Source organism: Balaenoptera ricei, chromosome 12, assembly GCF_028023285.1.
Source record: "Balaenoptera ricei isolate mBalRic1 chromosome 12, mBalRic1.hap2, whole genome shotgun sequence".
Taxonomy (NCBI): Eukaryota; Metazoa; Chordata; class Mammalia; order Artiodactyla; family Balaenopteridae; genus Balaenoptera; species Balaenoptera ricei.
In genome coordinates this window covers 87226562-87241458 of record NC_082650.1, presented here as the reverse complement: position 1 = coordinate 87241458, position 14897 = coordinate 87226562, and the positions used below count along the sequence as shown (strand labels likewise).

The following is a 14897-nucleotide window of genomic DNA, read 5'->3' as shown; positions in this document are numbered from 1 at the left end:
GTTTAAATTACTTGTGTGAACGAGAACAACTCCCTAAGATATTGCTAGATTTCTTATCCGGTTTAGAATTAACTGTGACTTGTAAATCCTTTATTTTTCTAAGCTTCAAGTGTGCTATTTTTAGACTCTTGGTTACTAACAGCGTGTCCCAAATCGACTCCTTGTTTAGGGCTTCAGCTTCATCATTGCAGACTCCTTCCTGCGTCACGCCTACCGTTTCCATTACACCCTCTGCGCCACCCTCCTGATGGCCTTCAAGGGGCTGCACAGCTACTTCATTACGGTAACGGAAGAGCTTCCCTCTTGTCAGAAACTAGAACTGGGTATGTTGAAAGTAGCCAGACCTCTGCTTTAGTTCAAGGCACTCTCTTCATTCTCATATTGCTAGTTATCAGCTTGGCCATAGTTTCTATACTAAAACTAGGTTTATGTGCTTCACTTTTACTTCTCTCTCAACTCCATCTTTTTCAATCTTTGATAATTACTTTCTGAAATTAAAAAAACTGTATGATATTGAGAAATAATTTCTTGGTGCTAAGTTTGAAATGAGTCTTTTGATAGATTTTTTTAAAACAGTATGTCAGTATTACTACTTCTCTTAGAATACAAGCAGAAAGCTTACTAGAAAACAAATGTAATTATCCATAGAATTATTAGATAGGGAAGAGAAATTAGATAGATTAAGTAAGGTAAATTAAATCCATACTTCCAAATATTTAACAGTCTAAGCAGATTGTAGGTACTTGGGACCTTTTTTTTAAATATGTTTGGTTTTAAGTGATATCAGATCTTATTTCTTTTATTTCATTCCAGAAAATAATAACATTACTCAGTTTTAACATTCTGAACATTTAAAAAATAATTTTAAAACACCAGTCTTCGGTTTTTGTCCAACATTAATATCTGCATGTATATTGTAATACATAATAAAAAATCATATTGCCTTGATTTTGTATACCACTTGTAGTTTACAAAATACGTATATCAGTTCACAGAAGATAAATTATTGAGATTTGCAAAAATGTTTTTATTCAGACATTTTATGAAAGTTTTATAAGCTTTTACTTATAAAAGTTTTATAAGCTCATCATAAAAAGCACATTTTAATTATCTCTTCAGAATAAATTATTTTCATCATTACATACTTGAATAAATCAGAAATTACTTTTTAAATTTTACTGAAATTAATCACTGTTCTTACTTATTTCTTTGTTCCTCAAGGATCTCAGTCTTTTAACAATATTGATGCACTATCAAAAATAGTCAGTTACTGAAAATAATTCTTGGGTTTGAGACTAATTAGCCCGTTTTTATAACTGCCTATTTTGAGATACAAAAGAATTGTAAGAAAGTGATCTGTACCTCACTGAGGTTCAGCTGTGAGAACAGGCTGGCTGTTGTACCGCTGCCTGTCAGCAGATGCTCCCACGGGTTGGATTAATTTCATTATCAGTCAGTTCAGTGCACACTTTCCTGACTTGACTAGAAACAGATATCATTCAGTTGACTATTTAGAATGCTTAATTCAAGGATCCCAGTGTACCCCCAGTTTTACAAGCAGTAGGAAAATGTTTGTTCTTTTTTGCTCATGTATTCTTCCTCAAGTCAAAAATGGTAGTACGGAAACCTTTTGATTACTATTCTCTGGAATATTCTTTTTCCTTGCTGTTTCATGTACTTAGAATCTTCTATTTCCCTTAGGAAAATCCTTTAAGAGACCACTGCCTCAAATGTAAACTTTTAAAAATGTTCTTTTTTGAAAATGAAAGAATTGTTTGTAGAATAGAACTAATTTAAGCTATCACTAATCCTCAATTAACGGAAAAATTATGCTTCATGTATTTTTTAATTTGTTTCTTTGGGATTCAAACACATTTTCTTAGGAGAATTATATGATAAATTTTGGTTAATTTAGGTTTAGTGGTCAGACCACAAAACTATTAAACCATAATGTTAATGAAGGGCGATACCATGTTACTGAGAAGTAGTGGTATGACACAGAAACCATGTGTAATCGCATTTCTATAGGAGAATCTGTTAGTAGTTTGGATGTTGAATTCGTGGAGGCAACATCGTGTAGTGCTCAGGACTGCATGTGCATGTGTGCACCATTGCTGTCACTTACTACCTGTAAGTAACTGGGACTGTTTATGCAAACTGGTTTCCATTCTAAGGGCAGGAGGATTGAAGGGGTCCAGATGTGCTGAATGCATCAGGAAGGAAAGAGGAGGGCATCCAGAAAGCAGAAGGTGTGAGGAAGCTCCACAAGGAAAACTGGTTAACGGAGGAATTCCTTCGGGCTGAGCAAAGTGCTGAGGAAAGAGCAGGCCTCTTCTAGGTCTTTGAAGAGCTTTGACATCCCCGTTCCCTTAATAAGGAGTCAGTTCAGCACTGAGAGAGACAGGAGAGACTCCCACAGCTGGGTGGGGTTCTTGTGGGTTAGTACAGAGAGCCCTGTGTGAGGCGGGCCTGTCCATGCTGCGTGCACGGAATTTTCAAAGAGTTTTCACGTGTAATGTTTCCGAATGGAAAAACACTTGAACCACATTTTAACTTATAAAAAAAATTTCTGTACAAAAGGAAATAATGTTTAAAGGAAACAAGCATCTCTTTTCAAAGGCAAAGATTTATTTCAAATAGCTTAGACAGTATTAGCGCTAATTTATCTAACTTCAGTATGATAATTCATTTATTTATAAGGTTTTTACTTTGGGGTAAGGATGGCTTTTATGGCACATATATATTACTTTGGGCTTATGAATATAATGTAGAAAATATCATAATTAAAAGAGCCCTTATGTTTAATTTCAGGAGTCAGTTACTAAATGAATATCAATTTTATTCCAAATTATTTGCTTAAAATATTTTATCAGAAAATAAAATTCTAAAGCAAACCCCTAGACTTCAGTTTCAAATAAGCAAATAGTAGTGGTAGAATAAAATTATTAGTACCTTACACATGGTGTTTACTCAAAATATATTTGTTGAATGGATGAATGAATGAAATAGCACAATACAGTTTTTGTTGATAATTGAAAAGTACATAGACATCAGCACATACTTTATAGTAGTTTCCTAGGGATTTTTAAATTCAAGATTCATCTTCAGTAAATATTTATCAGTGATACTTTGTGTTATTCTTAAACTTTTCATTATTTATATTTTCTATTTATTGTGAATTTTAGTTTATTCTTGAATGCATATTCTAGGAAAACATCTAAAAATATTATTAACTATTCAAAATAAAGCTATTGCATATTCTGAACTATTAACATTGTTTATTTTTATCCTAGCAAAATTAGATTGTAGGCACTAGATAATATTTCTGTAAAACACTGTTGACTAAACATCATTATATTCACCAGTTTTAGTAAGTTTGTAAAGTAGTTCTTGATTAGAGGATGTATTCTATTTCCTTCTACTATTTAGCACTTTTCTTGAGTTTTCAAATATGTATATATTTAAAAGTCTTAAATTCCACCATGGTGTGAGGAGTGTATCTAAACTCTATTCCCTTTTGAAAAATAATGCCTTGAATTCTGTTCTGCTAGTGTCTTTTTCTTTTCTCGTAGATGAATGATGTACATTTTTTTGATGACATACAGTTAAATATTGGGTTGGTGCAAGGAACTCTTACTGAAAATGGGTGTCAGGAATTCTGGAATCTAGGCTTTACCAAGTCATGTAACCTTTTGGGGCCCCGGTCTCTAGACTTGTAAAGGCAGGGGGTTGACCTCGCTGACCTCTGAGACCCCTGCCAACTCTAAAATTCTGAGTTTAAGAAATTAAAACATAAAAATAATATTGGATTATGAAATGTTGAGTGGCACATACACTTAAATAGAAAAAAGAACAAAGTAACATAAACGTGAATGTACATCATTTGTAATTCTAATAAGCTAATTAACTAACTGAAAGATTTTGCTTTAGTGTTCTAATCTAACTGCACTATCGGATCAATACTAAAACTATTAATAACAAATTGGAAAATTCTAATAAATTTTATTGTAAAAGGAGTATAGTAACTAGTGCTGTGTGCAATCCTTGTAACTAGCCAAGGCCAACATGCAGGTCCTTTATGAGCGCCTTCTCAGAAGAAAACAGCCACCAACCCAGAAAGACACCTGTCTAGGTATGTTTACAAATAGGTTAAGTAAATAATCCCTTTTAATTAGCAGGAAACTTTGCTTTAAGTTAGTGTCAAATTTCATAAATATGTATTTCTTAATATTGTATGTTCCTACCACCCTTATTTAAGAACTTACTATTAGAATCAGTTTGGTTTGTAGATAAGCTTTGGTTAATTTGTAATTAATTTTAATGTTGAAGTTTTTATTTAAAACTGGAAATGTTAAATGCAAAGATTTCTTTGGCTTTTAACATACTCATTTTAGAGTTCCTACAAAGAGCACTTTTTGGAAACCATGTTCATTGTCAGAATTTGTTGGTTTAATGGTAATGCCTAAATTTGTTCAAAGTCAGTTTGTCTTTGGGTAGGGCTAAGGATAATAAAATGTGGTTTAAAAACTGAAGCTAATTTCATGCATTATAGAATTAAAGAGAGAAGCATCTTTAGTACCTGGCTTTGTTTTTTGAGTCAATTTGTATTTATTTTTTATTGTTCTAAGTTTAAAAAGCAAAATACAGTAATATCAAGTCACCACTATCCAGATATGTTACACATTTGAAAGGAAATATTGTGATCTCATTATTTTATTGATATATTTCCCTATATGTTATAGACTTTTGTTCTTGAACAGCAATAGTACTTAATTTATTATCTTTCCATAAGTATATTGAAAGTTTTTACTTGGCGTTGAATAGACCATCACTATTACATTTTTTAAAAGTTACGAAAAGCTGTAGAAATAAAAAATAAAATTAAGTCACAGCATTTGTTTCTCAGTTTTCAGAAGTATGGACAAAAGGAAATTAAGGAGCCAACATCTTTCTCCACATTTCTCAAATGAAAACTAGCCCAGAAATACTTAAATTGGGTCAGTTTTCACTAAAACTGTGAAGCGAGAAACTTATCTTCTTATCAGGAAGGAAAAAAGAAAGGTTGAAGATTTATTTATGATCATTATTTTAGAATATAATTTTGTATTCTCATTAAGTAACTTAATTATAAAATTAAAGAATTCATGGTGTGAAATTATGGTCGTTTATGACATGTTTTAGTGTTCTTTTTAGCAATAAAAATACACTTCTCATTAACTATTGTATTGTCAGCCTATCAATTTAGATGTGAGAATGCTAAATAATTTTAAAAAACGCTGCTCATATAATAAGGCCTATATAAAGAAGGGCCCAGTATTTGGTTGGGTGGGAAAAGACTTGATTCAAAACTAAAACATAGTGAAGTTAGTTAAATAACACTTTTTTTGAGATATCTTTTATCCTTAACTCCTAGCAGTGTATTGGCATTATCTGAACTATGCTATGAATATCTGTTGAATGAATGAGTAGATGAGAGGGTGGATAGATTTAGAAGATAAATTTAAGATACATTTACCTTTCGACCTAGCAACTCCATTTTTGTTCATCTGTAGCACGGAAAGGAGTACTCGTATGTAACGGTATATGTACACGCATGTTGATCACAGTATTCTTAGTGGCAAAACACTGAAAACAAAGATAAATGCCCATCATTCAGCAAAGAATGGACTTTGAGGTACCCACACCAAGGGATATTATGCAGCCATTTGAAAAAAGTGCTTTAGGGCTGCATATCCCATTTACATGGAGTACTGCTGAGAGAAAAAAAGCAAATTGCAGCAGGTTTGTAAAATACACCCATTTTTGTAAAACAGTGACTCCAGCTCTCATATATGTATATATTTGAAAATGTGGAAGGATGTGTTCTAAGCTGCCACCTTCGATTAGCAGGAGGAGCCAAGTTAAAAAAAAGTTTGTAGGGAGCTCCCTGGTGGCCTAGTGGTTAGTATTCCAGGCTTTCGCTGCCGTGGCCCGGGTTCAGTCCCTGGTTGGGGAACTGAGATCACACCGCATGGCGCTTCCGAAAAGAAAAATTGTAAGAAAATAACCTGTATACATTTCTATAAAATTGTATAAATAGATATATAGGCATTTTTAAAAGAAAAATTAATTAAACTCAGTTAAAATCCTAAATGATGTTGAAATCATTTCAACTCAAAGGTTTTGAAGTTAAGTTTTGCATTTAAGCATCCCTGAAGGTGTTTGCATTGAAGTAGCTCTCACGAACCATAATGCAAATGGACCAGTTTCTGCACTTAGGCTCTTGTATGTAAAGATGAGAAAAGAGTATCAAAACTCTAGAAAGTTTATTTTCATTTTTTAAAAATTCATAGGTAGGATATGTAACCTACTAAGACCATTTTGCTGATTTTCTTCTATCAAAGGAAAACATCATGAGTGATGTGAAAACAGATGTTGGCATATGGAAGTTATGATTTTAATACTGGGTCTGCCAGATATTTTCTTTTTTTTTGGAAAACCTAACCTTAGAAGCCACTGATTTACCTGACGGTGAAATGATTTTTGAAATCTCAGCAGATTTCTTTAGTTATCAGTGGGTTATTTATATATTTTCTGAATTACAAAACATTTGTGTGTCCTCCTGGTTTTAATTACCAACAGAGTGTTTGTTGTTCCCATCATAGCTTGGTTGTGTTCAGCACATCAGTGTAACTGCTTATTTTATCAAATTTAAATGCTTATCATTCTTTTTATCAAGTTGTAAACATTCAGTGTACCTTACGAGACAGTGAGCTGGTGAATGAATTCAGGGATGTCACAGAATGTATTCTTGCTTTTGTGTGAGAATGATCAGTTAAACTCCCTTACAGCAACAAGATTATGAAATGTTGTGTGCTGACCCTATGCTGTTAAGAGTTCTCTTAGGAGAACTCATTTTAGTTTGATTTCTGAAGAAAAACTGAGTGTATCTAAACATGATATTTCAGGCTTTAGCGAAATGTCTTCCCTGCAAAAAGTAACTAATAGGTCTTCTATTCTGTTAGTTTCTCTACTCCTTTGTAAATATTACCATTTTGATTGTAAATTAATCTGCACCCCCCTTTGTAAATGGTTGTAGCGTACATTAAATAAGTCAGGATTATATGGGAAAAAATTGCCTCGGTTTTAGACTGTCTGATAGAAAACTCAATTTATTAAACTAAAATATAAACTTACTTTTGGTCGAAAAGGATTTTGTCATTCATTTTCATTAAACAGCTTATATTCCAGGCATGCTTTATATGTTTTGGTTATAAAAATTATTTTGACTTGAACTATACCTACTGTAACAAGCAAAGCTTTTGTAAAAAGTGAAGCATGTACATATGTAATACAAAATGCTAAGATCACTGGAATTTATAATATGTGAAATGCAATAAAACCTTAGTTGTATGTTTTGTCTTTTCTGTGATGCAGTTGTGCAAGTTACTTGAGGTATATAGTCAGTAGTTCCGTGACAGTGTTAGCCTCTTATGAGAACAGAAACCCGCTACTTAATACAGGCATACCTCACTGTATTGCGCTTCATGGATACTGTGTTTTCCACAAATTGAAGATTTATGGCAACCCTACGGCAAGCAAGTCTGTTGACAGCATTTTTCCCAACAGCATTTGCTCACTTTGTGTCTCTGTATCACATTTTGGTAGTTCTCTCAATATTTCAAGCTTTTTCATTATTATCATTATTTTATTATGGTGATCTGTGATCAGTGATTTTTTTATGTTACTATTGCAAAAAGATTACAGCTCACTGAAGGCTCAGATGATGGTTGGCATTTTTTTAGCAATAAAATATTTTTAAATTAAAGTATGTACATTGTTTTTTTAGACATAATGCTATTGCATACTTAATAGACTATAGTATAGTGTAAATGTAACTTTTATATGCACTGGGAAACCAGAAAATTCATGTAATTAGCTTTATTGCAGTTTTCACTCTTTTGCAGTGGTCTGGAACCGAACTGCAATATTTTTGAGGTATGCCTGTAATCAGAACATAGAATTTACTAATTATCACATTACCTGCATGATTAATGTGTTTAGAAAAATATATTACATTGAAATTTAATTCATTTAATATAGTCCGGATATTTTGCAACCTTCTGGTTTTTTAAAGGTAATTTAATTTATTTCTATAATTTCAAAAACAGTTTACAGAGCTAACATTGAGATACTTCCTCCAATTACTCTTTACTCCTTTCAGAGGAAATGGATGTGGAAGCGCGACTTACTGAATTATGTGAAGAAGTCAAGGTACTTGCATTTTTAAAATTCACGTTACCAAGTTATTTGAGTGGATTCTGTTTTCTAAGTATTTTATTGAAGAAAATATTAATTATTTATCCTTTCTAAAATGCAAAGATAAAATTGTTGATCTAGGTAGAAACACACCTTAGTTGATCAAACAACATTTGACTTGAACGTGAAGTTAAATTATCTTTAAAATGTATATTATTGTGCATATAAATGAAATAGCAAAGACAATTAACTGATCAGAAGTGTCCTTTTTCTCTTATTAGTTCACTCAAAGAATTTCTGGAAAAAATTTTTTAAGCATTACTTAAACTTACATATTTTTGTAAAGTGATATTGTTTAGAAATGAAAGTTTGTTTTATTTCAAGAGATCAGTTTGTCTCAGACCGTTTTCCCACTAGTTCATTCTTGCAATTAAATTGAATAGATTATTATTTTTCCTTTTTCTTCCCCATGGAACTAAGTATTTTGACTATTTTAGGATCCCTATGTATTTCACTCTTGTTTAGCTACATTAATGGAAGAAATCGGAGACATGAATCAAACAAAAATATATTGACTTCAGGTTGTATTTCTGTATGTAAATTTAAATGAGGACTTGACAACCTTTGAAAAAGGTATTTACCTTCTCCTTGTAAAATTATACATGGGCAGGATAGACAATTTCGTATACTATCCTAGAGGCTTTCCCCACGGTTCAAGTAAGATAAGTGTTTTCTTTAAAAAATCGCTAATGTCATTATAATAGTTGCCCCAAAGAATTATATATGCTTAGAAATAATCTTAATAAGATGTTTGTGATTAATATGGAAAAAAAATCTACAGTGTTTCACTGACATATTAAAGGAAATTTGAATGAATAAACATTATGATACTCCCAGACGGAAAGGTGAATGATCTCTGAAAGATCCAGTTTTTCTCAAGTTAATAATATTAATGTGTCTATATCAAAATCCTGTTGGAAACTTTAAACTTATGTTAAAGATCACTTAAAGAAAGGTAAGGATGACTAAGAAAAACTTTTGAATAATAATAATATAGAGGGACTTGCCCAAGTGGATGCTAACATATATATATATAAAACTATAGTTATGGAAATAGAGTAGGACTTCTCTAAAAGACTAGAAAGACAAATCAATGAAACTAAATAGCACTGAAACAGCCACTAAATATATTTAAGAATTAAATATATGATAAAATATCTCAAACATTGGGTTACATAAATGGTGTGGTAAAATACCATACTATAGAAGCAAATTCTAAATGGACTTGAAGAGTTAAATGTCCAGAAAAATTTGGAAGATAAATTTACATATACATGTATATATAAACAATCTGATATTAGGATATGAAATAACTTTTTCAGAGTAATAGTAAAAGACAAAATAAGGTGTTGATGATTTGAAACTTCTTTAAAACAAAATAAAATATAAATAAAGTTGAAAGGAAGCAATAAACTGGAAGAAAATATTTGCAGTACTTAAAAGTGGCAAATGATTAATAGTCACAATATATAAAGAGGTCCTATGTATCAGTTTCAAAACACCTCCCGGGAAAAAGGGATATGCATAGAGGCAATGTACAAAATGCAGTTCTTAGCAGAACAAGTTAGCTACATAGGTGACACTAAGTCTTACTGAAAACCAGGGAAATGCAGATTTAAACAATAAAAGGGTTTTTTGACCATGAAATTTGCAAAAATGAAAGTGACTGCTAATCTGCATTGTTGATAAGGGTGTAGGGAAACTAGTATCTGCCTATGCTGTTGGTGAGGGTAGAAATTGGTACATTTTTTTAGGTCACTTCATCAGTCTATTCCGAAAACATCTATTAAAAACACATGCTCTGCCACAAAACAGTTTTTATTTAGGAATCTGTCCCGCAGAAGTGCTAATACATTTCAACAGACATAAAGAATTATCAATTCCCATGTAGCCATTTGAAAGGATCAGGCAAGTCTCTATGCATTGACATGGATTCTTTAATTCAAGATATATATATTCATCTATGATGCAAGGTACTGTTTTCATGCTGAAAAGCTCTCTAGGATATATTAATTGAAAAAATAGGGACTTCCCTGGCAGTCCAGTGGTTAAGACTTCGCCTTCCAATACAGTGTGTTCGGGTTCGATCCCTGATCCGGGAGCTAAGATCCCACATGCCTCAGGGCCAAAAGACCAAAATGTAAAACAGAAACAATGTTGTAACAAATTCAATAAAGACTTTAAAAAAAATGGTCCACGTCAAAAATCTTTAAAAGAAAAAAGAAGTTGGAAAAATATGAGTATGATTTTTATATGTTAAAAAAAGCTCTGTATGTATTTGATCATATTTGTGTGATTAGATTACATATAAAATATTTGAAAGGATATATATACACACATACATATACATTTCAAACTGTTAACAAAAATACAGAAAACTAGCATGAAGGATGAGGCTGTGAAGGAAAAGTTTTATTCTTTACTCTATATCCATCTGTACTAAGTGTTAAAAAATAATACGTATGTATTCAAATATTACTAATAAATTTTTATGTACTCGTATTTAATTTCAGTATTTAAATGGATGTCATAAAATTTAACGTAAACTAGGGTAAACTTTGACAGCAGATAGAATACACAAGAGGTGGAATAATATTTAAAGAGGTCTTACAAATCGATAAGAAAACCTGTTAGTCCCCATTTTTCATATTAGTATAGGTTAGACACCGAATTACAAAAACTGCTAATAAGTATATGAAAAATATTTAGTTATCAAAGAAACAAAAATTTAAATATTCTGACATCATTTTTAACCTAGCTGTGATTTTTTAATAACAACGTAATGCTTATTGAGATGCGGTGAGATACAGATTCTTGTACCTCGTAGATCTTTCTCAGAGATTAGTTTGGCAGTATGTATCCAAAGCCAAAAAGAGTATTTCTTCTCCATTTATACCAAATAAACAATCAGAGATTCATATGTAGTGTAACTTATAATATTGTAAAACATTAACCTAAATAAATCCCCAACAGTAGGACAATGGTTAAAGAAATCATGGGATACTCATAATCTAAAAAAGTTGTACAACCTTAAAAATGTTGCTTTCAACAAATGTTTGATGATGTAGGGAAATGCTCATACTGTGTTATCCAGTGAAAATGGCATAAAGCTATATATGATTCTGGTTTTTTCCTCTCTATAACTGAAAAAAATTGAAGACTATAAACTAAGATGAACTTTATTTTTTTTCTGTTTTGCTTTCCCCCATTTTCCAAGTCTATTAAAGTAAGCACCATTTTGTAATCAAACAAGGTCAGTGAATTCTATGAGTAGGACAAAATAATGAATGTTATTTGAAAAAAATATATAAATGTAAGGTCTTATTATTCTTACATTTATACATATAAAAGATCTTGTCAAACTTAATTCTGATTTCCTTTTTAATATAAAAAAGAAATGATTATTATTTATATTTTGACACTTACTGTAAAGAGTTATATAAACCAAAGGGGTAATTTGTTTATACCTGAAGGGATGCTTTTCCCAATAATGAAAATACTAAAAGTCCTTTCTCAGAACCTTGGTGCCATGATCCCTGAGAAATACCATTAATAATTACAAGGTATCTAGATAGCCTTGCTCTCTGGAGGAGAATTAGTTCTACTTGTGTGTAGATTATACTAGGTGTAGCATTGCTTGCCTTACATAGTGCTATTTAATTACTGTCAAATACTTATTCTAGTCTTCTTTTCCTAACTCCATTAAAATCATTCTTGAAACAATACTGCAGGCTTCAGCTTCTTTATAGTACATTTTAATCTTTTGTGTGTTCTTAGGAGACATGAAAAACTTGTTAGCTTCATTTCTAATAACATTTATAAACCATTTCCTGGGGCAGAACACCTCTGTAGAATTTCTGTGTATGTTGATCAATCAGTACTTATCATCTGTTGACTCTATTAGCTTCCATTCCAGAATTCTGGAATTTGTCAGCGTTTTCTGAGTTTGTCCTTGTATTCTGGGAGCTTTTTCCTTATCTGAGGCCTGTAATTCCTTATTCATTCATTCATTTATTCTTCCAGTAAGTATTTATTGAGTGACTACTGTGTACCGGTAACCAGAGTCACAAAAGTAAATAAGACACGATACCTTCCTTTCTTACTAGTGTTGCTGAGTTTTTGTTTTAAGTGTTCTCTTAGTTAAGAAGATAAATGGAAGCTTGGTTTGGGTTGGGGAAGAAAAGCCTGCTGGATTGCAGACTTCAAAAAGAAGCCAATACAAACTGAGAGAAAGAGGGTCATATGTGATAAGCAACATTTGGGGGTTTTGTTTGTTTTTAGAAAGGGAGGGTGCAGTGCAGTTTGGGATACATTGAACTGTCCAAGTACAGTCATCCAGTAGATGCTGGATCTAGAACTCAGGGAGATGTGATCCAGAGCCGTAAATGAGGCCATCATTGGTGTGTAGGCGGGAATGGCTGTCAGCTTCAATCTGAGCAGACGACTTCTTCCGTCTTTACAGTAGGAAAATGAGATCAGCACCCATGTATGTATTTAAAGTAGATTTCTTAGTGTTTCTAGTAAAAGACAGATTTTTGCGTCAAGATACTACCTCCCTGAAGACTGACTGCTGCCTCAGTGTATTGAAGAAAAGCCTGTCCTCATGATAAAAATGCTTGACCAAAGAGAAACATCATTCTGATTTATAGTCCTTTGTTATTCTTTGTTTAGAATTTCTTATTTTATCAATTCAAGAAAACCAAATGCCTTTTAGAAGATTCTTCATCTCATTCAGTACTCTTAACTTCCATCATCAGTTTAGGTGAATATTTAAATAAATGGGATAATTTAATACCACTATTAGAACACTCATAATAGTATATTGTAATTGTTTACCCACTTTTCTTTCCTCATTAGACTGCGAACTTTTCATATTAATCTTGGTGTCTGTAGAATGTAGGCCCTAGCATGTAAAATGTGCCCAGTAAATACTGGGTGAGTGAATTGTTAGAAAAGAGAAGGAAGGAAGTGTCCGACAGCTCTATGAAAGGATCCCCACAAGCAAAATAAAATCTAGGAGCACAGGTATGAGGGCAAAGCAGTACTTTAGAGAGTGTCTCAGTCCTTTCCGAGGAGTTACGGATCTTTTAAGTACTTAGCTGATTGGGAAAAAAATCAGATTTTAAGATTTCATCATCTTTCAAAATTTTTATAACTTTCATCATGATTTGTACATTGTGTTTAAAATTCCCAGTATTTTAGTGTTTGAATTTGATCATGTTCTATAGAATCCTGATTTGTAACTTTAGACTATGATGTTATTTCAGTAACAAGATACCTCCGGTATTTAAATATTGGTTAAATGGTCGAAAAGTGCTGTAGTAACTGTCAGATAGAAAAAAGCCATGGGTCAGTTGGTCTCTCTCTACACACACATGCAAGCACACACACACACATGCAAGCGCACACAGACACATTTTTTAAAACTAAAAATTTGCCTTTGTATTAATATTCTCAGTAATATATATAGATGTGTTATGGTAATTCTCAGAGAGCAGTAAAGATTTTTTTCCTTGTCATTTCAGAAAATAGAGAATCCTGATGAACTGGCAGAACTTATAAATATGAATCTCGCACAACTTTGCTCACTTCTAATGGCTTTATGGGGACAGTTTCTGGAAGTTATAACACTACATGAAGAGCTAAGACTATTACTAGCACAAGAGCACCATACTTTGAGGGTAAGTTTAAAAAAAGTGATGTTAGAGCATTTTAATGAGTACAGTAAGTCCCCGACGTACGAATCTTCAAGTTGTGAACTTTGAAAGATGCGAACACACGTTTGCGTGTCCAATCACGTAAGTTAGTTCACACGTCTGGCTACGTTGTCACGTGCGTGCATCCTCTACAAGTGGTTGTGCTTTTGTGTATTTTACTGTACTGTACTGTATAGAATACAGTAGTATAGTATCTTTATTTCAAGTGTAGGATGTCCGGAAGCAAGTGGAAAAGCAGCGGTGATGTAGCTGGTACTGCTAAGGAGCACCAGCTGTTGTACTGTACTACTGTACTTTTCAAGGTACTGTACTGTAAGATCAAAAATGTTTTCTTTATTTTTTGTTTGTTTTTTATGTATTATTTGTGTGAAAAGTACTATAAACCTATTACAGTACAGTACCATATAGCTGATTGTGTTAGTTGGGTACCTAGACTAACCTTGTTGGACTTACGAACAAATTGGCCTTCCAAACACACTCTCGGAACAGAACTCATTCGTATGTAGGGGACTTACTGTGTCGCTTTCTATTTCTCCCTTTAGATCTGTTGGTATTTGCTTAATATATTCATGTGTTCCGGTGTTGGGTACATATATATTTACAGTTGGGAACTCCCTGGCAGTCCAGTGGTTAGGACTTGGCGCTTTCACTGCAGTGGCCTGGGTTCAGTGCCTGGTCAGGGAACTCAGATGCCATAAGGTGCATGGCACAGCCAAAAATAAATAAATTAGGTCAAGTTGATTGATACGGTTGTTGTTTAATCAATATTCTGGATTAACTCTTTTCTCCTGTATCAGTATTTTAAAGACATACCTTTATCATCCATCCTCCATAATCTCGGATGAGAAATCAGTTGTCATTTATATTGTTGTTTCCCTCCAG

At 32.7% G+C, this 14897-nt stretch overlaps 1 protein-coding gene across 12 annotated transcripts in view; it reads left to right on the top strand.

Annotated features, from left to right (window-relative positions):
• The window catches only part of FAM135A (family with sequence similarity 135 member A), a 119811-nt gene that overhangs the window by 63345 nt on the left and 41569 nt on the right, over window positions 1-14897 (top strand). For 8 of the 12 annotated variants that reach the window (XM_059941825.1, XM_059941830.1, XM_059941826.1 and 5 more), the window contains 4 exons: window positions 170-323; window positions 4055-4132; window positions 8204-8253; window positions 13824-13979. In XM_059941825.1, the coding sequence (XP_059797808.1) occupies window positions 170-323; window positions 4055-4132; window positions 8204-8253; window positions 13824-13979 (438 nt within the window). Of the gene's footprint in view, window positions 1-169; window positions 324-4054; window positions 4133-8150; window positions 8254-13823; window positions 13980-14897 lie in introns of those variants that run through there. The other 4 variants (XM_059941827.1, XM_059941824.1, XM_059941828.1 and 1 more) reach the window with 3 other exon arrangements.